The 23,121-nt window shown below is 46.0% G+C and overlaps 1 protein-coding gene across 15 annotated transcripts in view; it reads right to left on the reverse strand.

Moving 5' to 3' along the window:
* Positions 1-933: 933 nt before the first annotated feature.
* PPP6R3 (protein phosphatase 6 regulatory subunit 3) overlaps positions 934-23,121 on the reverse strand; it is a 121,251-nt gene continuing 99,063 nt past the window's right edge. For 10 of the 15 annotated variants that reach the window (XM_033119210.1, XM_033119199.1, XM_033119200.1 and 7 more), the window contains 9 exons: positions 22,707-22,761; positions 21,928-22,061; positions 16,237-16,358; positions 14,309-14,462; positions 12,750-12,856; positions 10,948-11,098; positions 6,535-6,552; positions 6,165-6,266; positions 934-3,138 (listed from right to left, as the gene is read on the reverse strand). In XM_033119210.1, the coding sequence (XP_032975101.1) occupies positions 3,087-3,138; positions 6,165-6,266; positions 6,535-6,552; positions 10,948-11,098; positions 12,750-12,856; positions 14,309-14,462; positions 16,237-16,358; positions 21,928-22,061; positions 22,707-22,761 (895 nt within the window). In that variant the 3' untranslated portion in view covers positions 934-3,086. The remainder of the gene's footprint in view (positions 3,139-6,164; positions 6,267-6,534; positions 6,553-10,947; positions 11,099-12,749; positions 12,857-14,308; positions 14,463-16,236; positions 16,359-21,927; positions 22,062-22,706; positions 22,762-23,121) is intronic. The other 5 variants (XM_033119209.1, XM_033119207.1, XM_033119205.1 and 2 more) reach the window with 1 other exon arrangement.

Consider the following 23,121-nt stretch of genomic DNA (forward strand, 5'->3'; position numbering starts at 1 on the left):
CTGGGGGTGCAGGTTTTAAGTACACCAGCAGCTCAAAGCCAGGCTTCAGGTTGGTGAGCAGGTGACATTACAGGCTTGAGAAGTGAGTGAAGAGCTATCAGCTAACATTACAAGCTGCTTATCATCACACGGCAAGGACTCTTCGATCTCCCGTCTGTCTATGAACCTGCGACCACCATTTCCCCTCTGACAGAAAGAAGTGGACACGAAGAGAGGTGAGCTTTATGAGTGTCGGGGGGGGGGGTATGAGCACGAGCACTGGCCACCCAGTGAGATGCCCGCAGAGCCCAGGGGGTACAGGTGTGTGCCCAGACTGGTGCACTGGGTGGGACCTGGTGACTGGCTCTAACCACCACAAGGATCTTTGTTTATGCAAATCGGTGGAAGGAGAATGAAAAATAAGCAGTGGGAATGTCACATTTTAAATGTCATTGTAGAACGGCTGAGGAGTTTTTTTTTTTTTTTAAGGAGAGCGCAGCTCACAGTGGCCTATGCGGGGATTGAACCAGCAACCTTGGTACTAATAGCACCACGCTCTAACCAAATGGGCTAACCAGCCGCCCCAACAGCTGTGGAATTTTACCACTAGTTATTGGCAGGGCTGGAAGCCAAAAAATCCAGGCTAGGGAAGTGCTGCCCATGGAGAAGACAAGCTAGGGACCCGACAAACCATCTCAGGACAAGGGCTCATGGCTGTTCCCGTCACCTGTGCACTGATGGTTCTCGTGTCTGGGTGACAGCGGCGGGCGGAAGGAGCCCTGTCCCGCCGGGTGGCACACACCGTAACTCGGTACAGGCCAGGCTCCCTGCACAGCCGCCCGTGTAGAACATGAGGGACATCAGGGAGCCCCGACCGGGACAGTCAGTGACGTTCTCTCAACATGGCCCCCACACCCTGTCCGGTTGTGAAAGCCCAAGCAAGGTACAAGGAGATTTCTAGAAACAGAATCAGGCTTTATTTTTGTTGTTGTTATTTTTAATACAGGTATTGTATTGTAGACATCTATTAGTCTTGCAATTCAGGATGGCCGATACACAGAAATTAAAGTAGAAAGTAATGAGTGTGCTCGCTCCTGGTCGTCCTTGGGCTGGTACCCTCCAACCCCAACAGGCTGTCGTCCTTCCCATCCTCGTGTCCTTTCCCTGCCACACAGACAAGCAACACAAAACACTACCCCAAACTAAAACCCCAAATGCTCTTTCATCAGCAGCAGGCGGGATGAAATAAGCCTGTTACCTCGGGTGGGACGGAGAAGCCGAGCAAACGCAATCCTCACGGACAGAGGCAGCGTGTGCCACGCCTGGAGCCGAGCCCGGCGGTTGCCGGCAAAGCTCTCACCAGGTGAGACCAGAGTGCGTCATCCATCAGTGGTCCCCGAGGTCCTGTGCCACAGAAGTCAGCATCCTTGAGATGAGCGAAAGCAACACAGTCCTCCGGCGGTGCCAGGTCCCAGGGGGACACATGAGACAGTCTCTTTGAAGAGGCACTCACACAGAAAGCGTTCCTGAGGGGCGCAAGGCCCAGCAGGGCACCCCGCCATCTGTCCCCGACGCACCGCTGACTCCACTGTCCTTGAGGGCTCCGTGTGCCTCTGTAAACCTCACCAAGAGTTTCCACACCATTTACAATGGAAAAGTAAATAAGAAATAAGGCATTAGACATTTGATTTTTTTATTTCCATATGTAATGTAATGTTTAGGCACGCTGCTTGGGATGCTATTTCTAAAAAAATCGTTGTCCATTTTTCAGAATATCCTTTTGGTTTTAAATACTGGTCAGGAAAAACAAATGATGTAAAAATACGTGAATAATTTTCTATTACAGAAATGAAAAACTGATTTGCATCTAAAAGTGCAAGAGGTGAAGAAATTTAACCCTTTCACCAGACGATATGGCAATATACAATATATTGCTTCAGCTGTTTGAGAAGGCTGTGATGTATTCTTATATTGACATAGAAAATTATAAATTACATTGAATTAGTATCCATAATCACTATATATATACACAAACCAGTTCTAAAAAAATAGACTGGTTTAGAATTTACGAGTGAAAACCTCACAAGGTACAGTAAAACAATTAACATGCTTAGGTGCCGGATGTTGATTTCTAGTGTAAAAATACTAGCCTGTAAAATGAATTCCATTAGCGGCACGAGCATTTTTCAACTGACTTGCCTAATAGGATTTTGGTACGTTAAATACGCAGATTGCTCTGAAATGTTCATTGGTGATGCTTGTTAACAAGGTAAAATTTGGTGAATGGGTTAAAAGGCAGATGAACTACCGAAAGAAAACAAAAAAACAAAAAACGAAAAACAAGAAAACCCAAACCACAAGCCATGTACACTCCAAATAGTCTAGTGTTTCACCTGTAGGAATAATCATTTCAAGCAAACAAGACTTGAACAGAACATATGGCTTTACAATAACATCAATTTATCAACTAAGTTGTTGCAATAAATACTTAATCTCTACCAATAGACTTACATTTTTTGATCCGTTTTAAACAATACAGAAAACAGTCACCAATCCGAAACTGGTTATAAAAAGAACACCAAATATTTCTTACTCAAAATCACTTTTGTAAGTTAGAACAACCAAAATAACACTTAGAGGGCATTTCAATCCTACAACTCCTTGCCAACCTGGAAGAAAAATGAATTCAATTTTGTACAAGGTGAAAAATGTATGAAAACTGCCTAATACTTTGGTCACACTAATAATTGTCAAATAGTTATGTTTCAAATACAATAGATCTGTGTATTCACTTTTATAAAACTATTCTTACAGCCATTTTAACTATAGTATTACTACTATTATTACATGGGTGGCAAGGTCTTATTTCACAGGCTACCCATTATTTAGAACAATACAATATAAACATACGCAAAAATTCTTGGTATTTGTCAATGTGCAATATTTGTACACTTCTGAGTCTCTCTGTACAACGTCTGAGCATCTAGAATGTAACGGTTGCTGGCCCTGACCGCTTGCCGAGAGAGTGCAGCAGCGGCTGCAGCCGAGCCGAGCCCCTGAACGCTGGCAGTCGGCAGTCCTCCGTCAGCGGCAGCAGAGGCCACTCATCATACAGGCCCGTTCACTGAGGTGTCGCCTGGCAGGCTTGGCTGGTCAGTCCTACGGAGTAAGAGACAGACGCCTGAGGGAGGCACTTACACAGGAACGTGAGCCAGAAGATAAACTGCTTTTGCCCCGGGGGTGGGGAACATTTATTTCAAAGCTGCCCATGCAAGGCCGGGCATGCAGCCTGGCACTCAGCAGTGACTTAATGAAACGCTTCAGAAATGCGTTTACCCAAAGCTCCAGAAAGTCTAACTGAAGAGCCGCTAAGCTCCTTCTTAGGCTTTGGTTGCGTGGGCGCTCGCCAGGCCTACAGGACAGCGGGCACGCCATGAAACCAGCCCCCTCCCGGCTTTCTGGAAGTACAGGCCTGGCCAGGCCCATGGATCTAAGCTGCTCCCGGAGCACACGCCTTCTTGAATGCAGCTTTTTATCTGTTCCGTGTATCGGAATCCACACAAAATTTCACTTGAAACATAAGACTCTGCTACTGAGGGGAAAAAGGAAACGAGAGGAAAAGCTTGCCAACAGGACCAACCGCTGAGAACAAAGGTGTGACTGGAACGAACGTGCTCAGGTTTACAGGGGGAGGGACAGGCGGGATACTAAATGGACACAGTGGGGACGGAATACCGAGTCCGCCGTGCTGCGCTCTGGATGGCATCACCCACAATCCTACAAAGCAGACTTGGGGAAGGATGCTGGAGGCCCATTGGGAAGTACTTGTGAACCAGCATCAAAATGCACACATAAAACGCTTCAGACACCTGTAATCGTCCCGAGGACCCAGAAGGCAGCTCCACACAATGCATGTTCCTCACATTTGATGGCGTCTCAATGTATCAGCGACACAGGCACCGAGAGTTCTAGACTCAGACATAACCGGGCACATCCTGCCCTCACCACTCACTGTGACCTTAATTGAATTTGTAACCTCTCTCAGTTCAGCTTTCTCCCCCGGTGGAAAGGGGACAATAACCCCCGCGGGGGACTTGCAAGCAGACGACGTGTACAAAGTGCCGAGCACACGGGCGGGCACAGGTGTCAGATATGCCCGACAAGCAGCAGTGCACACCGGACAGCCCGAGGGATCACCGTGATGCTTGGCTGTGACAGGAGCCCTGTGGGGCAGACTGCTTAGGAAAAGTCCCAAATGGCCTTTTGTCGCCGACACTGCCACGAGCTGCTGTAAGAACATGAATGTGGCACATCAGGAAACTTACCTTCTCCCGGCCGCAAGGGCAGCTCAGATGTCACCCACTGAGGCCGTTCCCCGCCGCCCGACCTAACACGGGCTGTCTGTCCCTTCACCCGCTGGATCTAGTCTTCATCAGGCCCCCTTTCTGCGCGCCCCTATGTGTCTCTGTTCTGCTACTGTCTTCTCATCGGGCCTAGACCACTGGCTGCCACCCTCAGACGTGTGTTGGACGAGGAAGGGCAGATGGACAAATGCATGGACACATGTGGTGCCCCTCTTCTGCCACTGGTTCTCCCCAGTTTTTCCTGCCTGCAGATTGGATGTTTCTAGGCAGGGAGAAGAGCAAGGGGAACGGTTCCCCTGAGGAAATGAGCCAAGGATATTATCCCAAGCCTTCTGGACCATTTATGTCAGAGAATCCAAGACCGGATGCCCAAAGCAACACTCCAATTGGGACAGACGTGGCCTATCCTGCCTTCTAGACAGCGCTCAATAGCAAGGAACTTACAGGTAGAAGTCAGCGAGATGACATCACTTGATTGGGAGTGAGACCTACAAAGGACCTTTAAAATAACATACACTGAAGACCCCAGGCAGAAAAAGTGACTTGCCCGAACCTTTAGAAACACTGCCAGGGCTGGATGCCCAAAGCTGGGGTGTCACCCGCCCTCCACGCTGCCTCCGCCTCCCAAAGCCTTCACCAGAGCCAACATGCTCAAACAGTTCTTACAATTAATATGTGTGTTTTTAATTACAAAAGCAAACCCTTCATTCTGGCTATAATTTCCAGGAGAGAAACAAAAGCGGAGTCGCCCAACCAGCGACTAAAGAGTGCCCTCTGCTGGTCCCGCTGGGAATGTCACCCCTAAAATGCCTAGAAGGTTTTTGGTTGGGGGGGTTTGGGAGGGGGAAAGTACAACTTCTCTAAAATGACTGTATTCCTGAGGGACGATACACAGATAGATATATTTAACCAGAAGAGTTAACTCTGGAAATACTGGGGGCAAATCCTCGTCCCTGGCTCGGCTTATCCCTTCAGAGCGCTGGCTCAGCCTGAGAAAAAGGTAACTGGAAAGAAAACACCACACTCCAAATCACTCAGCCCTGGTAGTGAGGTTTTCAGTGAAGACAAGTTTACAAAAACTAAACCAAACAGGCCTCACCTAACAGTGGAGAATATTTAGCTACACTTGTGAAAGGGCCTCCAGGAAAGTCCTCCCCATGTGTCACAGGGGCGTGTCTGGGCAGGAAAACAGGCGCCAGGAGCTGCTTGTGCCTGGCAGCTGTGTGACTTCATGGAACCAATGAGAATTTGGGGGCCCAGTCCGGGAGGGGCGGCTCCATGGTCTCAACTTAATGCCTCATCAAAAAAGGGGGCTGGGTAATGCCAGCATGGGACCCTTTCATTCCCAGATTTTTTTTTAAAACTTTTATTTATTTGTGTGTTTCCAGGGCCCATCAGCTCCAAGTCAAATAGTTATTTCAATCTAGTTGTGGAGGGCGCCGCTCACTGGCCCATGCGGGGATCGAACCGGCAACCTTGTTAAGAGCACCGCGCTCTAACCACCTGAGCTAACCAGCTGCCCCTCCCACATATTTCTTGAAGGGCCAGTGATGTTACTGAATCTCCAAACACAGGTCAGTTTTCGACTGCTGGGGTCAGGAGATAAACTGTTATTTCTGAGTTCTCAGCTCAGTCACCCTGATTCCGTGAAGACTGAGAAAAACGTTACTGTGCTGAGTAAGTCACGGAACGTGTCAGGACAACTGAATGACTCCCTCCTGTGTCCCATGCTCCCGATGCCAACTTCCCTCCCCGCGCCCAGGTGACAACAGCCAAGGCCAGAGCAGGGCCTGGGCAGAATCCAAGGAAGTGGGCCGTTACCTCTGCTCCGGGCGACTGCTGGGGGGCCGGGGGGCCGTCTCCGGGCTCTCCTCCACATCTTTACAGGCAGCATCTTGAGAGGTAGACAGTTTTCCTTCCTCGCTGCAGGAAAGAGGACGACAGACAGTGTGAAACGCCACGGTCCCAGGCCGGGGGGGCAGATGAGGGCACATGCAGATGGCGCTGGAAGTCGTGGGTGCCATGGATCACAGGCCCGGGGCTGAGCATGCTCAGGTGGGGGGGGTCACAGGCACCAGACAGAGACTGGGAACCGACAGAGGGAGAGGCTCACGCACAGTGGGGACCGGAAGCGGGACGATGTAATGCAGCTGGTGTCTGGGGAAGAACGGGCCCGCACGCCTGTACATACCGATAGGATTTCAACACTCTGAAGCCCAGTGTGCAAAACAGAAAAAGAAATGTACAAGAGTTTCAGAACACTCCTATAAATGAGGAATTTGGGGAATACTATGTCCACGACTGCACATAAGCAAATCTGCAGACTCGGTGAAGGTGTCAAATGAACCTGTTTGAAGGAATGAGTCTTTAGTTAAAGCATTTTGCTTTCCGGGCTGAGCCCACCATTTAAACAGTCAGTAGGACAGACCCCCATCAGCTTGCGGGCTGATGTCATGTGGGCAGGTGACACGCGGCCTAAACCAGGACTGAACTTCTCAAATTGCCCTCCAACCACGCGTGAGAAGTATAGACACCCAGAAGGAGGAAAGCCACGAACAGCGGCCAGAACAGGTGAAAACTGCCCCGCGGGGGTCAGAAGGAAATACCACCTGAAAGGTTACTTCCCCTCCCCGAGGGTTCTTGGTAAAGACAGACAAGCAGCAAACGCTTTCAATTGTTTGGGGGTTGAAATTTAGACTTTTGCCTGTTCTGTCTGGACTGCCACGTTGACACAATCAAGGTGGCCCTAAAATTAGCTGAAGGGCGGCTGGCGGTTCCCTCTGGGAAGGTCCACCATTCTGAGAGCTGGTCCTGTCCTGGATTTGCTTATGAAAAACGGAATCTTAAGATGGTTTCTTGCGTGGCTTTCGGATAGGCCCAGGCAATTTGTAAGGAGGAAAATGAACTAAAGATTTGTGGACAATCTGAGTGACCTGGTTCATTAGTCTACCCCCACTGTCCAGTCCCTACCCATAAACGAGGTGTTTTATACACATGACCTTCACCCCATAAAATGCAGTCATTGCATACAGGCATTTTGAGTCATGTAAGTGGCACTGGATCGTTCCCCTCATTGCACTGATCTCTGTAATGAGCCGTCTGGAAGAGCACCTGTCCCTGCTGTGACACAGGACCCTACTGTGTGCACCTCAGTTCTATCTGGCTTCTCACAGTGACTAGGCCCGAACTGCCCTCCACCTCGCACCTCTGCACATGCTGCTGCAATGACCGGAGGGCGCAGGGCCCCAGGGAATGCCTGGGGTTTCTCCGGACTCTACACCCAGCGGTGGAAAACGTGGTCATTGACAAGGGAGCCCCTGGCTGCATTCCCCACTAGCAGGGCGACCAGGCTCGGCCCCAGAGCCCCCCGACACTTGTCATGACTCCTGCTCCTCTCGTAAGAGATGCCGGATGACGAGTGTTTTGAGCAGCTCTCTTTCTTTTAGCCCTGTTGGATTTCCTTGGCTGTAAAGTGCCTGTTGCGCTCTTTTGCCCATTTTCTGATTTGGATTTTCTATCTTTCCCTTCCTGGTTGACAGGAATCGAATACTGTCTTGTTGACTGAGATACTGTGAACTTCCTCCCCCCCCCACTTGCTGTCTGCCTCGTGACTGTGAGTACAGTGCTTTATCAACCAGAAATTCTTAACTTTGATGTAATCCAATTCTACCCTTCGCATTATGGTTTGTTTTTGCAAATTTTCTTGTTTCGTTATTAAAAAGGAAGTCCTTTTCTGCCCACAGGTCAGAAAGACACACTGCATTTTCTTCTAACGACCAGGAGACTCTGGCCACATCACTTAACTCTGGAGTCTCATTTTCCTCATCTGGAAAGTGGGATGATAACCACAGTTCTCATCTTCTAGGGTTCTCGAGAGAAATGAAGGAGTTAGCACACGTGAACCGTTCAGAGAACAGTGCTGGGCACGCAGACAGCACCACACATTGGACCTTTAACCCCCCTGGAACTAACTGCTGGTCGAGGGGGCTCTCGTTTCACTTGTCCCCTTGTGGTGAGCCAGGCTCCCGGCGCCCCCACCCCCGCTGTTACTAGGCTCCCCCATCACACTGGCCCCTTCACCTGTTTGTACACTAAGATCACACTGTTAGAATTACTGACTTTGCAGCAGATCGAGTAGCTGCCAGCACAAGTCTCTCATTTAATCTTCCTTCTGAGTCTCTCACCAATTTGGGAACCTTATTATTCCCCATAAATTTCAGAGTGTGTTTAACATTTTAAAAATCCAATTGAAATTGTGATTGGAATTGCATTAAACTTAAAGGTTGATCTGGTGACGGGCACCTCTCTGCCCCACTCAGCTGTCCCATCACAGAGCGTGGGTGGGGCTCCATGCATCCAGATCTGCAGTGGCTGTTACGGGACTTCCACGCTTTCTCTATAGGCACCTGGGCTGACAGAATTCCTAAATAACTTACAGTCTGATGTGTTTTGTGGCTGGTCCTCTGCCTCCTGTTATACAGCCTAGCTGCTTATTACTGATGTAGGGAAAGGCTACTGATTTTTAAGAGCTCTCTTACCCAGCGGCTTTCCTGAACTTTCCCTGGATAATAATTGATCACTATCTGTGAACACTAACAGTTTTACCACTTGCCATCTAATCTTACCTACACTTCTATTTCTTCTTCTTTCCTCCGAACATTGCGCACGGCTGCCCACACAGTGGTAGTGATGGGGGCCGTCCTTATTTGTTCCTCACTTTAAATGAATGCACCGAAAACGCCCTTAGTGAGTGTCATTTCTGCTGTAGAATTTTGGTACTTATCTCATACAGAGGTAAGGAAATTCACTTCTGTTTCTGCTTTACTCTGTTTTAATCATCTATGGGTACAGAACTTTGTCAAAAGCTTCATCAGAAATATCAAACAATTTTTCTTCCAGTCTATTAATATATGGTGAATTTCACTGACAGATTTGTCTGATGTTGAACCATCCTTGCAGACCAGCAATGAATTCTAATGGATCATTATGGATTATTTTTAATACGCTATTGGATTCAATTAGCAAATACTTATATAGGGTTTTTGCATTTAGTTTTCTTGTAAGTGACATGAGTCGATCGTTATATGTAATTATCCCTATCTGGTTTTGGAATGAACATTTCACTGCCTCATAAAAAGATCTAGGCAGTGTTTGCACTTTTTATATTTTCTGTAACAACTTAAGACAGAAACTAGCAGACTAATATGCACGAAACGGCCCTGCATCGTTGATGTAACGACACACCTGCTGCTGTGAGGCCGACCCGCTCAGGAGTGGGTGTGCTCCATTTTCCTCCACAGGTACTGGGCTTGTTGGTATCGTCTATCCATTTCAAAAACTGTTATTAGCTTGTCTCTTTCTTACTGATATTAGGTTCTTCCTCGATCCTCCTCCTGAATCTTTCCTTGATGGCTATGGCTTGTCTTTTCATTTTATCACCTCTTTTGGAATGTTAGAAATTAAATAAAGTCAAATTATCAATCATTTCCTTTGTGGAACATCTGGTGTTGGTTCATAGGATGCCCTTGATTTGTGCATCCAGCAAACTTGCTAAACTTTCCTAGTAGTTCTAATACTTGTCTATAGACTCAATCAGAAATTTTTATGTAGAAAATAATAATCTACAAACAATAATCATTTTATTTCTTTCAAATCTTTACCCCTTTTTAAAAATTTTATACTGCATTTGCTAAGACCACCAGCATAGCGGTGAAGAGAAGCAGTAATGGGGGGTTCTGCACGTCTGGGTCCTGCCTTTGAAGGGAACACTTCTAATGCTTCCGTTAAGAATTAAGTCCACTGTAGATTTTCAGTAGACACTTCCATCAGTTTTAGGCAGCTACTGCCTATTTCTGGCTGCTAAGTCATGAACGGTTTCCATTTTTATTAAATGCTTCTCCCCACCACCTACTGAAGGTCCAAATGGTTTTTGTCCTTTTATCTATCTGTGAATTACCTTCAATAACCTTTGCAATGTTACAATATCCTCACATTCGTAGGATACATTTTTGGTCGTGACTTAAGAATACATCACTGGATTTGGTTTGCTGGCTTTTAACTTAAAAGTTCTGTGCACATATGCCCACACAGGAAGTTAGCCTACAATTCATTTTTCTCTTTCACGCCTTGTTGTGTAGTGACCTTACAATGAGCTGGGAAGCGTGCCTTCGTGTGAGCTGAAAGGGTGTGCACACCATGGAGACCAAAGCTTCCTGAGCTCTAACGACCGCGCTGTGTCGGGAAACGGTCTGCATAAGGCGGAGCTGGGGTTTTCACGGGCTGAGCTTTGAAATGAACTGCATACGAGTTAGTTTCTACTATGACTAAAGGTTTGTCAAGTTTTTACATTCATATATTTTGAATCTGCTAGACTTAAATAAGTCTGAATACTAGAGATAGAGAGAGACAGACACAGACAGACAGACTTAGGCACCCAAACTCTCCATCTCTTCATGAAGATTTATTGAGTTTAACAGAGATGTTAGAAGGATGTCAGGCTAATCTCTGAAGCCACATCTGAATCAAATTAACGATGTGAACACTTGAGGTTCCCTGCCCAGTACCCTCCCCACCTGAACTGCCAGTATGACCCGCCTCTGGTTACCTTTTGAAGACCGCAGTTTCTGTCTTGGCATCTACAGTGAGGCTGAGAGTTTCCTTCATGCCGCCATTCATCACTGTCTCAGTTACCTTGTCTGTACTTTCTGCGTCCTCCTCTCCATCAGAGCTGGCTTCCATGGCCACACTGCCTGGCACTGAAGAGAACACAAGGCTGAAGGCCACACACACCAAAACCAAACAAGAACGGTCACCCCTCTTTTGTGCATTCCCACCCACCCAATGTGACATCTCCAGCTTGAAGAAGACGACATGGTTTGCCTGGGCCAATTCTTGATGGGCACAGGCTTCTCACAAATGCCCACTGGTGATGTGCCACGGGGCTTCTTCAGCCCCGCACCGGCGAGTGCCCACAGCCTCCCGAGCTCTGTCTCCCCACATACCCGACTCCCCAGCATGCGCCCATCCCTGTTCGCCATCCACGGTCCAGGCAGCCAGCCCGATTCTAACCTCTCTACCTCCACGCACAGGACGCAGCCCATAGCTTATCCAGTGACTGTGCTCATGCAGCCTTTTCCTTTCAGTTGCCCCACTTGGGTCCTCTTCTTTCTTTTTCAAGTTACTTTCTTGTGGATTATTTCCTTCTTCTATAACAGGGAGCCATGCGGCGTACTGATTATGAGCTGGGGCTATGAAATCATACTTCCTGAATTCAAACCACAGCTTCACCACTGACTCATTCATAACCCTTGGGCGAGGTATCTAACCTGTGCCTGGGTTTTCTCATCCACCAAATGGGGATAACTGAGCCCACCCGTAGAACTGTTGAGGGATAAGATGAGGTTATCCACATAAAATGTTTGATAGAATGAAAAACAAAACCAGTATTAGCTGCTGGTTTTAGTACCTTGCCCTGCCCTCGGTTCTTGGGCCCTCCATCCGTATCTTCATTTCTTTCTCTAAGGACTTCCTTCTTTGTTCCCTCACATATACCGACTCCCGCCCATACCCACTGCACTAACCTCCTCCCTCTACCCCGACCTCCCAAAGCCCCGTTCATCAGCTGAAGACAGTTCAGGGCTTATGCAAGGAACGATGTGTGTACAGTGGCACCTCGGATTTCGAACATAATCCGTTCCGGAAGACCGTTCGAGTTCTGAAACATTTGAAAACAGCTGACAGCTGGGCCTCAGGATCTTGCACTCAGTGGAAGCCGTGTGATATGTTCGACTTCTGAGGCGTGTTCGAAAACCGAAGCATTTACTTCTGGGTTTACGGTGTGCATAATCCAAAATGTTTGTCAACAGAGACATTCGAAAACCGAGGTACTACTGTATTGTGAATAACAAGACAACCACTGCATACCTAGGACTCTTTCATCTGTTCATAAAGGTGAGAAGAAAATGAAGTCGCGCAGCCTGAAACACACCCAGACACATGCACAGGCCCCAGCACAGTAAGCTCTGTGGCACAGAAGGACAGGCGCCGCCGGGCTCAGAACACACACGACTAACTCGGCCTGTGCACCCAGGCTTCCAGCTACGACATTCTTCCTCCTGGGCCTTTTCCTTTCCTGTACAGACAGGACCGTTTTCTGTCCCTTACTCCTACAATCAACACGCTGTGTTTCCGGACTGAACACGCAATCTCTTCTCCGGCTGCCCTGCGGACATCAGACCCACCATCTTATTCTCCTGGCTCCTTTGGGCCCTTGAGCCTGAGAGTCCAGAGTCAAACCTGCTTTTATAAATCTGCTACGTGGACTGAGGCAGCTTTTCAGACCCATAGAACTAAGCGCAAGTTCAAGCCTGACAGACAAAATGGTGGCCAGGTCCCCGCCGTACCCACCTTCGGGCTGCACCACCAGCGCAGCGACACTGGGAGTCAGGGGGTCCATCGGTTCAGTGCTGGTTTCCATTTCCACTGGAGAATTACTCCTTAAAGCATCTTTTGTACTTTTAGAAAAGAGAAAATTCAAATGTTAGCAGTGGGGAGTAGCCCTCAGTGACCATTATTCGCAAAAGTCCTTTGAAAATCAGTTCTGGTTCTGTTGCGGAGACATCGGTAGTTGGTGACAGACTCCAGGAACACACGAATCTAAGCGGGGCCAGGCAAACATTCTGCTAACTCACAGGGCGGTAACGCAGGGGCTTCTCAGGGTTTCCAGACAGGGTCAAAACGGCCCAGCCTCAGCCTCACCGCGATCACCAGGCTCATAGGGCAGGGAAAGCAACGGCACACACTGGACAGTATCGACTGCGTCTCCAATGCCGTTTTTACAAAACCCCATTTACCTTGAGCCACACTGCCCGGAGGGCCTGGCCCTCTTAGTGATACTGAATGAGAAAACACAGGCTGTGCACAGCGGCAAAGGTAAGTGAGCTGTTTCAACAACGTTCTCATGTAACCAAGGGCGCTCGTCCTCCAGTCACAGAAGGCAGAGAGAACCAAGAGGGGAAACTCGACTGGCCGGTACAGGAGCCGAGTTGGTGAAATCGTTCATATTCTTTTGGAGACGTTCCCACAAATCTCAGCTTCACCTCTGAATGACAGCTTACTGACTGCTCTGATCAGAATTGGTATAAAGAAGCAACATGAGTTTTAGCCAATTTTTTGATTTGTCTAAGATGGTAACTGCCAGCTCACCATCTTCCTGTCTTTTTCATTACCAACAATTGTTTAAAACCATCACGTGTTAGAACAGGCAAAGCAACACAGTCTTTCAAATGGGGCGGAGGAGATCGATTTTTTTCAGTAGACCAAATAAAACCGTGTTTAGCAAACGCAACAAGACATGAAGTCCATGGCTAATACTCAAATGCTGGCAGTATTATTCAGGAACGTTACAAAATGACAGGTTGCTGTCATCAAGAATAAGACAAATAACAGGACCCACAGCACACCTGTCGCACTCCTTAATTTACATCACTGGACAAGCTGCAAGCTAAATACAGGTCTGGACTGTCTGTAAGTTTAAAACACAGTTTGCCTTGCTCTGCCGCCCTCCACACACAGGTGCCTGGCAGTTCTCTGGGTCCCCCTCTTTCCCAATCTCCTCACTCCTGCCCCGATGGCTCAGTGGGGCCCGAGAAGCCCTGGCATATGCCATCTTCATCAGCATCCTGCCAAGTAGCTTCCCGAGGCCACGTCTTCCCAGGCCACTTGGCTCACCATCTACGCCCTTTCTCAATTTGCCCTGGATGAAAGGAAGGAGAATGGTGGTTGTTTGTCCTGTGACTCAGAGCGGTGCCACTATGTCCCCAGTGTTGATTTTTAATCTCGTTTGAGACCCTATATTCAACTTAGGGATAAATCAAGATGACACGAAGCACAGTGCTGACACCAAGCACACACCATCCCCAGTTCTCTTATGGAAAGGTCTGGAGAACTGGCGTACGCGTGCTCACCTCAGGGAAGAGGTGAACTCCGAGAAAGAGGCCCAGCCCGTCTCTTTAGTCGGCATCGGCTCCTCCGCGCTCCAGACATCAGACCCCACAGAGTCTAAGGGAGCACCGTGGGTTGTCTCCATGGGGACATCAAAGTTGGCTGACCAGTTGGGTGCTAAACAGAGGGGAGGAATACATTTTGAGAACGTTTCACCAGTTTCACGTAACACAGATATTTTTCAGAAACAGGTCTGCACTGATAAGAAAGATGGGAGTTGTGGGACTAGGGCATTTTAATACACTACTGGTAGGGAGGGGTGCAACTGGCACCCTCACCTGCAGGGTGATCTGACAACATCGATCGTGTTATAAAACTGCGTGTTTCCTCTGATCCCGTAGCAAGCCCCATTTCTAAGATGTTTTTTCCAACAGAATATCTCACAAGGATGTGAAGCAACACAGGCTAATGTTAATTTCTTAGTTTTGACAAATGTACAAGGTTATAGCAACACTGGGAGGAAGAAAGGTGAAGGAAGCCAATCCCGCTACAATCTCTGCAACTTTCCTGTAAATCTGAAATTATTCCAAAATGAAGTTTATTATAAAGAAAAGGCTGTTGGCTATTTAACTGTGGTCCATGGGACACCACGCTGCTTCCCAGCCCACGCCTGGTCCCACTTCATACTTTCCCGGCCTCCCCAGCGTTGCACAGACAACAGGGAGACTTCCTGGGACACAGTAAGAAACGCTATTTGGTCCCTGCCCCCCATCTCTGTTTCCTCTTGTCCGCTCATGAGCCGACTGGGGCCCGAGGACTCCTGGACAGTCTCAGGATGGGGCTTGTTTGCAAAGTTATCATCAGTCAATGCTTTAATCAATCGTGTCTACTTAATAAGGCCCCCATAAAAGACCTAAGCTGTAGGGGTTCGGAGCTTCTGGGACATGGAAAAGGGGGTGCGTTCATGGGGACAGAAGCTCCGTGCTCGGGACCCTTCCAGACCTGTTCTAGTCATCTCTTCCTCTGGCTGTTCATTTGTAGCCTTCAAAACATCCTTTGTAATAAATTGGTAACAGTAAGTAAAGCTCTTTTCTCAGTTCTATGAGCTGTTTGAGCAAATAAGTGAACCCAAAAAGGTCACAGGAACTCCGATTTACGGCCGCTGGGTCGGAAGGACCAGAGGCCTGGACTTGACTGGCATCCGAAGTGGGGCCGAGCCCCTCACCTGTGGGGTCTGCACTAGCTCCAGGTAGAAGTATCTGACTGGGAACCATAGGACACCCAGCTGGTGTCGGAAAACTGGTCTGTGAGAAAACCACACATCTGGTGTCAGAAGGGAAGATCTGCTGAGGATTAAATGAGGGCCCGCACATAGTAGGTCTGAATTAGGGTTTGCTCCATGCTTCCTGCCCTAAAATCTGGATGAGTGTAGCAAGCCTCCACGGGCACCAGGAAGAGACGACACTGGAATGCCTGAAAATCTAAGAAGCTGACAGTGCTTGTCACAGGCCAGCTAATGCAAGTCTTCTCAGCAAGTAGCAGGATGTAAACAAGCACTTAGCTGGACAAGTTTTAGAGTTACAAGACCCATAAATCAACTCTGAAAAACCCACTTTATATTGTTTATGCTTTAAGGCGTTTCCTCTGGCTTGGTGCATTCACGATGCTTCACACCAATATTTCCTCATCTTTCCATCACCCGCGGTCTGTCCCCTTCGGCACCACCACACCCGGCGCATGGCAGTGTCCTCCGGCCACTCACACAGTGGGCGTCCATCCCGGAAAGCAGTGTGCTTCCCTCACAGGTGTAACCTGCGTCTTCCCTCGGCCTGGTCAAACGACCACAGGTATCTCAGCTAACTTTTCCTTCTGACGTCACCTCACGCTGTGGACCAGTTTGCCTATTTTCCAACACAAAGAGAGCGACATGGAGGAGAGGAGAGCGACTCACGTTCATTCAGATCCACCTCCATCTTATCCTCGGTGTTGGCGCTGCCGGACTCAAACAAGTCTTGTTTTGCTCCATCTTCTTCTTCAGAGTCTGTACTTTCCTCACTGTCTGTACTCCCCGAGCTAAGGAAAAAAGGAACCAAAATATTTAATGCTGCATATCAGGCACCAGCTAAATCCAGGACATTCTAAAGTTCACCCAACAACAAAGAATCACATGCACTTCAACTGGATCACGCCTCCGTTCCATTAAGACTTCACGCTGCAGCAGAGCGGGGGATGCAGGTGAGAAGGGGCAGCATGTCCATGGAGGCCCTGAGCCAGCCTCAGCGGAACAGCGCAAGGAAATGGAAGACAAGTGACTGGTCCAGAGAAAGCCGAAGGAGCAACACAGAAGCAGCGTCCCCTCAACTGGGATAAATGCCTGGAGGTTCAGTTTTCTTAAGGAAACGAGGGCAGACAGCACAAATATTTTGATTCCGGGGATCACAACACAGCTAAAGCAAAAGGGAGGAACCAGCGCAGCCCCGGGCAGGTCCGTGGTCCCTGGGGACCACCCTCCCACTGCACAGCGCGCTTCCACAAGGAAACCAGCCCAGTTCTAGCAAGCCCACCGGCTGATGGAAAGAGCTGCACTGCAGAATCTTCTAGTTCCCCTTCTCTTTCCTTAATGTTACTTTCCTGCTGTTTCTTTCTTTCAGTCACTGAGGCATTTAGAGTGCCAGCTTTGCAGGTGGCGGCAGTGTGTGCTAGTTAAGGGAAGATGCCGGTGTGTCATTTTTGATTAGTTTAACAGCGTATTGATGAAACGAACCTGTTAGAGTTACATAAATTAATCTACTTGAAAATAATAGTATATATTACCTAACTTTTAGGGGAGGCTGGTCCTAACAAATACTGAGCAAGTTTTAATATTTTGGCTTTAATTCATTTTCATTACAGCTTTGTATGCTACTCTTATCTAATATAACCTCTATTGTACTGATTTCTTCTGTATTTTCCTTTTGGATTTTATAAATCAGAAGTTTAAGACCACAGGTTGGAAGAACAGTCAGATATTTCAAACAAATAAATGGGGCTCCAAAAGATTTGTATTTCTGTCCTTGAACTTCAATGGCCTTAAACCCGTCTCAGCTTTAACAACTGAAGTTTGGGGCAATATTTGCCCATTCTGGTGTAACGTATATGATCCTTGTGTATAACAGCTGCCGTGGAAGCTAATCTTATTCAGTTCTATAGCAAAATACCCTTTGTTGTTCAAGATGTGAAGTATGCATGAACATCGACCATTGAATTCACTTTTGTGCCACTTTTGTAAATACCTCAAAAAAGGTATTTACAACCTCAAAACAAAAACAAAAAAAAAACAAAGACTGCTCTGCGAGTGAGCTGAGTGAGCTGCCTAATCAGGACTCTACCACTTGGGCAACCCGTAAAGGTGTAGATCACAATCTAAAACAGCGCCTTCTACTAGGTGTGTAGGGGTATTTCCCGGTGGTGTTAATTTGCATTTCCCTAATGACCAAGGCGGTGGAGCTTTTCCCGTGTATTCGCCACCCATCTATCTTCTTTTCTGAAGTTTTTTCACATCTTTAGTACATTTTAAAAACTGGGTTATTATCTTTTTTTCTTATGATAGAGTTTTGAGAGCACTTTATACATTCTCCTAGAAGTCCTTTATCAGATATACAATTTGCAAATGCTTTCTCCTAGTGTATGCTTTGTCCTTTTGTTCTTTTGAAGAGTAGAAGTGTTTAATTTTGATGAATTTAAACTTATTAACATTTTTCTTTCACATATAGTGTTTCTGGTGTTTCATCTTAGAAATCTTTGCCTAACCCAAGGTCACAAAGACTTTCTAGTATAACTTTTAGTTTTATATTTAGGTCTATGATCCATTTTGAGCTAATATGTATATATGGTAAAAGGCATGGACTGAGTTCATTTTTGTTGCACACAGACGTCCAACTGTTCCAGCACTATTTGTATGAAAGCCTATCCTTTCTCCCCCGAATTGCCTTAGCAACTCTGTCAAAAATCAATGGTCTACATACCTATTTATGGGCTCTACTCTGTCCCTCAATCTAGTCCCTGTCTTAATTATGTCTTAATTACTCTATCTTGAAATCAGGTAGTGTTGGTCCTCCAATTCTGTTCTTTTTTGTCAGGTTTACCCCTACCTATGTAATATTCCGATGCTACTATGAATAGTATTGTTTAGTGATTTCGATTCTAATTGTTGCAGTATATAGAAATACAATTATATGGATCTTATATTGTGAAATCTTGCTAAACCACTAAATTGTTCTAGTCTTCTTGTAGATTCCAATATACGTTTTATACATTGAGAGTCATTCTGTCTGTGAATATAGGTTTACTTTTTCCTTTTCAATCTAGATGCCTTTTATTTCTTTTTCTTGACTTACTGCACTGGCTAGACTCTCCAGCGCAATACTGAAAAGCAGTGGTGAGAGCAGATATCCTTGTCTTGATCCTGATCTCAAGGGGAAATTGCTGAGTCTTTTACCATTAAGTATGGTGCTAACAGTAGGTTTACTGTAGAAGCTTTAATCAGGTGGAAGAAATTCCCTTCTATCTCCAGTTTGCTGAAAATCCTTAGGAATGGATGCTGGATTCAGCTGCATGATTGACTTCCGAATGTTAAACTAACTCTGGATTCCTGGAACAAATCTTGCGTGGTCATGATATATTATTGTTGCATTTATTTGCTAAATTTTTAAAAGTTGTGGCATCTATGTTCATGAGAATAACTGGTCCCTTTTCTTGTAATGTAATGTAATGTCAGCTTTTGGTATCAGCTTGCACTGATGGGGCCTCATAGACATAGGTACTATGACCTCCTTTTCAATTTTATGGAAGCTTTGGTATAGAATTGGTATAATTTCTTCCTGAAATATTTGATACAATTCACCAGAGAAGCCATCTGGGTCTAGAGGTTTTTTGGTACATGTGGGAAGTTTTAAATTAAAAATGCAACTTCTTTAGTAGATCTAGGACTATTCAGGTTACCTTTTTTGCTTGAGCTGTGGTACTTTGTATCTTTCCAAGATCACGTAAGTTGTCAGTTACTGGCATAGAGCTATTCATAATAACCCCTTATCTTCATTTTGTCAGTACCTGTAGAATCTGTAGTGATGTCACCTCTCTCATTCTTGATATTAGTAATTTGTATCTTTTTTTTTCTTGATCATTCTGTCTATGGGTACATCAATTTTATTAATCTTCTCAAAAACAACTTTTGATTACGATTTTCTCTATTGTTTTTGTTTTGCATTTTAGTTTCTTAAGGTGCAATCTGAGGTTGCTGATTTGAGATGTTTCTTCTTTTTAAAAGTAAGCAGTTAGTGCTAAACATGATCCTTTAAGTACTGTTTTAGCTGTACCCTCCAAATTCTGGTATGCTGTGCTTTCATTTTCTTTCCATTCAAAACACTGTGTAATTTCCCCTTTGATTTCTTAACTTGTGTTATTTAGTTTCTACATATTTGGAGATTTTCTAGAGATATTTCTGCTATTTGTCAGAGAACATATTTTGTATGACTTGAAACCCTGGAATTTGTTGAGGCTTGCTTTACAGCCAAAATATAATCTCGCTTAATAAATATTTCATGTACACGTGAAAAGAATGCATATTCTGCTGCTGTTAGGTGGAGTGCTTCATAAATGTCCAGCAGGTCAAGCTGGTTAGTAGTACTGTTCGAGTGTTCTGTATCTTTCGTGATTTCTGCCTATTGTTGTATCAATTACTGAGAGAGGAGTGTTGAGATACCCGATTATAATTGTGGATTTATCTGCTTCTCCCTGCACTTCTGTTTTCCTCTGTGTATTTTGAAGCTATTATTAGGTATATAGACATTTAGAATTGTTTAGTCCTCTTAATGACTAGAGCTCTTTATGACCTTTTCTTTATCCCCTTCCTTTGAAATATAGACCTTCGACCTTTCCTTTTGACTCGTTTCGGTATTTATATTTAAATTATTTCACACAGGCAGAATAAATTAGATCCTGTTTTATAAATCCAACCTGAGCATCTCTGTGTTTCACCGGGGGTTTCTGGATCATTTGTTTAGTTACTTAAACCATTACTGATGTGGCTGCCTCGGTTTAACACTATCATCTTGCTGTGAGTTTTCTGTTTGTACCAGCTGCCTTTTATTTTTTTTGCCTTTAGATTTTTTAAAAAAATGACTTCATTTCCTTTTGTTAGCTTATTAACTCTGTTTTGTTACTTAGGGTTTCTAAGTATACATCTTTAACTTATCACCCCTCTAGTTTCAAATGATATCACAGCCCAAAATTAGGAAGAACCCAAACGTTCATTAACAAGTCAATGAATAAACAAATTACATAGTGTATCCATTTGATGGACCACTCTTCAACCATAAAAAGGAATGAACTCTTGGTACATTACACAACATGGATGACTCCATGATGTTGACCGGGATATCAGTTTCGTGGAGGTATATACATGTCAAAACTTATCACGCTGTGTAATTAAAATAAATGCAGTTTACTACAAGTCAATTCTACCTCAACAGAGACGTTAAATAAACAACTGCCTTCTCTCGTCACATTGTGTTCCCTCTAGGTGGCACCTGTCATCTCCTCCAGGACACTGCACTGCCACACTTAATGCTCTGTTAGGACCAACTGCACTGCTGTTTTAGTGTGTGAGGACGGTCTGCCTCCAGAGGATAAATGTTACCAGGCAACGGTCATTGAGTAAATCCACTCAACACAAGGGCCAAGATTTCCTAGCAAAGGGTGACAGACAAGTTTGACTGGCACTTAATCTTAAAAAAGAAAAAATTCCCATGAAGACACCTGACCCTTGCTGTTCGTTCCTGGAGCTGCGGCAGCTACGATGAGGTCACAAGGTGAATAACCAACATGCGGAAGGTGACAGAGTGGGAACCAAAGAAAGAAGCGAAGTTTAGTGACCATAACAGCTCTGGACTGTGAGACAAAAACACCTGTGCCGGGTAAGCCGGGAAGGGGCTGGCTGGGAGACGGGACGGAGGTTTTATTACACTTTTCACTGTACTCTTTTGTCTTCGAATTGTATGCCATGTTAAAACATTACTTATTAAAATTAAATGAAATAAAAATGAAAGTTCAGCTGTTGTTCTCCTAACTATGAGGAGTCTAATGATACTTAGGTAACAAGAACTCCCTGTGTACAGAAGCAAATCTGGGTTCTTGTGACAGAGAGACTTAAAGAAAATTAGGAAAAAATAAAAACTGGATTGATTCTGACATGACTATCTCCGCAAGTTAGATTAGCTTTTAGAGAGAACTTTTCCCTCCTTGGGGAAACTTTAAGTCTTGTGTAACAACCAAAACATAACCCGGCTGCCGCTGTTGTTAACGGGAAGGGAACAATTAATCAGAGCCTGTACGACTACATTCCTCAGCATCGTTCCCCACGCAGAAGAGGCTGTCACAGTGCTCCGTGAACAACAGCTCAACCCTGCCAGCATTTTCAAGCAGATCACCCTGTCCACACCTGTCTCCCTGCAGCTGGGAGCACTGGCACCCACCACATCAATCAACCAGGGCATTTCTATCAGGACAAAAGCTTTGGGCTCCAGGACACAGTGCACTTCTCCTAGCACGCATGTGCTTTGTGCATGGATATTGCTGCCTGAACAAGACATCTTTCATCTTTCACCTGGACCGTCTCTGGGATTCTGGTGTAAACGCAATGTGCTTTTCCTCCCAGATGTCTTCCTCGTCAGACCCGCCGCCATCGTCAAACTGCTGTATTCTTTCCTTACAACACGCTTCAAACAAGGCAATATTTCCCTAAACAGAAACGAGAGAGGGACGGAAAGAACAGAACAGATTTACAAATCAATTTATTTTCTCCGAAAGTTACCAATGTACATTGCATTCTTCCCCTTCCTTTAAAAACAGTGCCTATCCCCTATACCAAGGTAAAATGTAAGCACCTAATGTCAGCTTCTGTGTGAGCGACAGCCAGAATCCCCCTTAGGTAAGAGGGATCCAGACCTAGCCTGAGAAGCCGGGACTGTCCTCAGGGACCCACTTCCGCCTGGGAGCCTCGCTGCCCCGCCCGCCATTCAGGTGACAGTCCAGCGCCATCTGATGTGGCTCACTGGCTCGCTGCTTCACAACTGCCTGGGGAGGAGAGGCTGTCCCTGACCCAGCCCAAGTTTCTATCCTGTTGCTACACAGCAGACCGGAAAGGCGGCAAGCTAGAGTCCAGCTGCACTCCTTGAAGCTCAGTAACTAAACTGCAATCGTGAGTGACCCTGGTTTTATTAGCCCTGTCGCATCTTAAACAGGGGCCAGACAGGTCACGTGAGAGGATCAGCGCTCTTAACACGCCGTGTCCTAGTGACAGCCTCACGCACAGCCTGACAGACCAGCTCCTACTCGTGCATCCCTCAGATGCCTGTGGCTACGACAGCGAACATTAATACTTACACTTTCATTTGTATTGAGAGTAAAGTTGATGTCTGATACCCGATCGAAAGAAACACTGCAAACAAAATATAAGTGTAGGAACAGTTAATTATCTGTAGACTCAAAGACACAGTATTTGTGAAATTTTCCAAATTTAAAGTATTCACACTATCACTAAAATCTCTGTAAGTTAAAAACAAACACCGTGCTTACATTAAATGATACCTTCTCCCTTAGTATTAAGGAATTTGTATAAAATGGGGAGGCTAGAAGGGAAGCCTTCTGAGACACAATAAACACCCTCAAAGCCGTCCTGTAAAGGCTTTTCACATCCATGGAAACAACCATGCTCCATAAGCAGGAAAAAGGTTATTGGCGAAGAGGAAACAGCACACAAAAGCTGTCAAACACTGAGCTTTCTGCAGGTACAGCCACA

The sequence above is a fragment of the Rhinolophus ferrumequinum genome, chromosome 11, assembly GCF_004115265.2.
Source record: "Rhinolophus ferrumequinum isolate MPI-CBG mRhiFer1 chromosome 11, mRhiFer1_v1.p, whole genome shotgun sequence".
NCBI classification, from domain to species: domain Eukaryota; kingdom Metazoa; phylum Chordata; class Mammalia; order Chiroptera; family Rhinolophidae; genus Rhinolophus; species Rhinolophus ferrumequinum.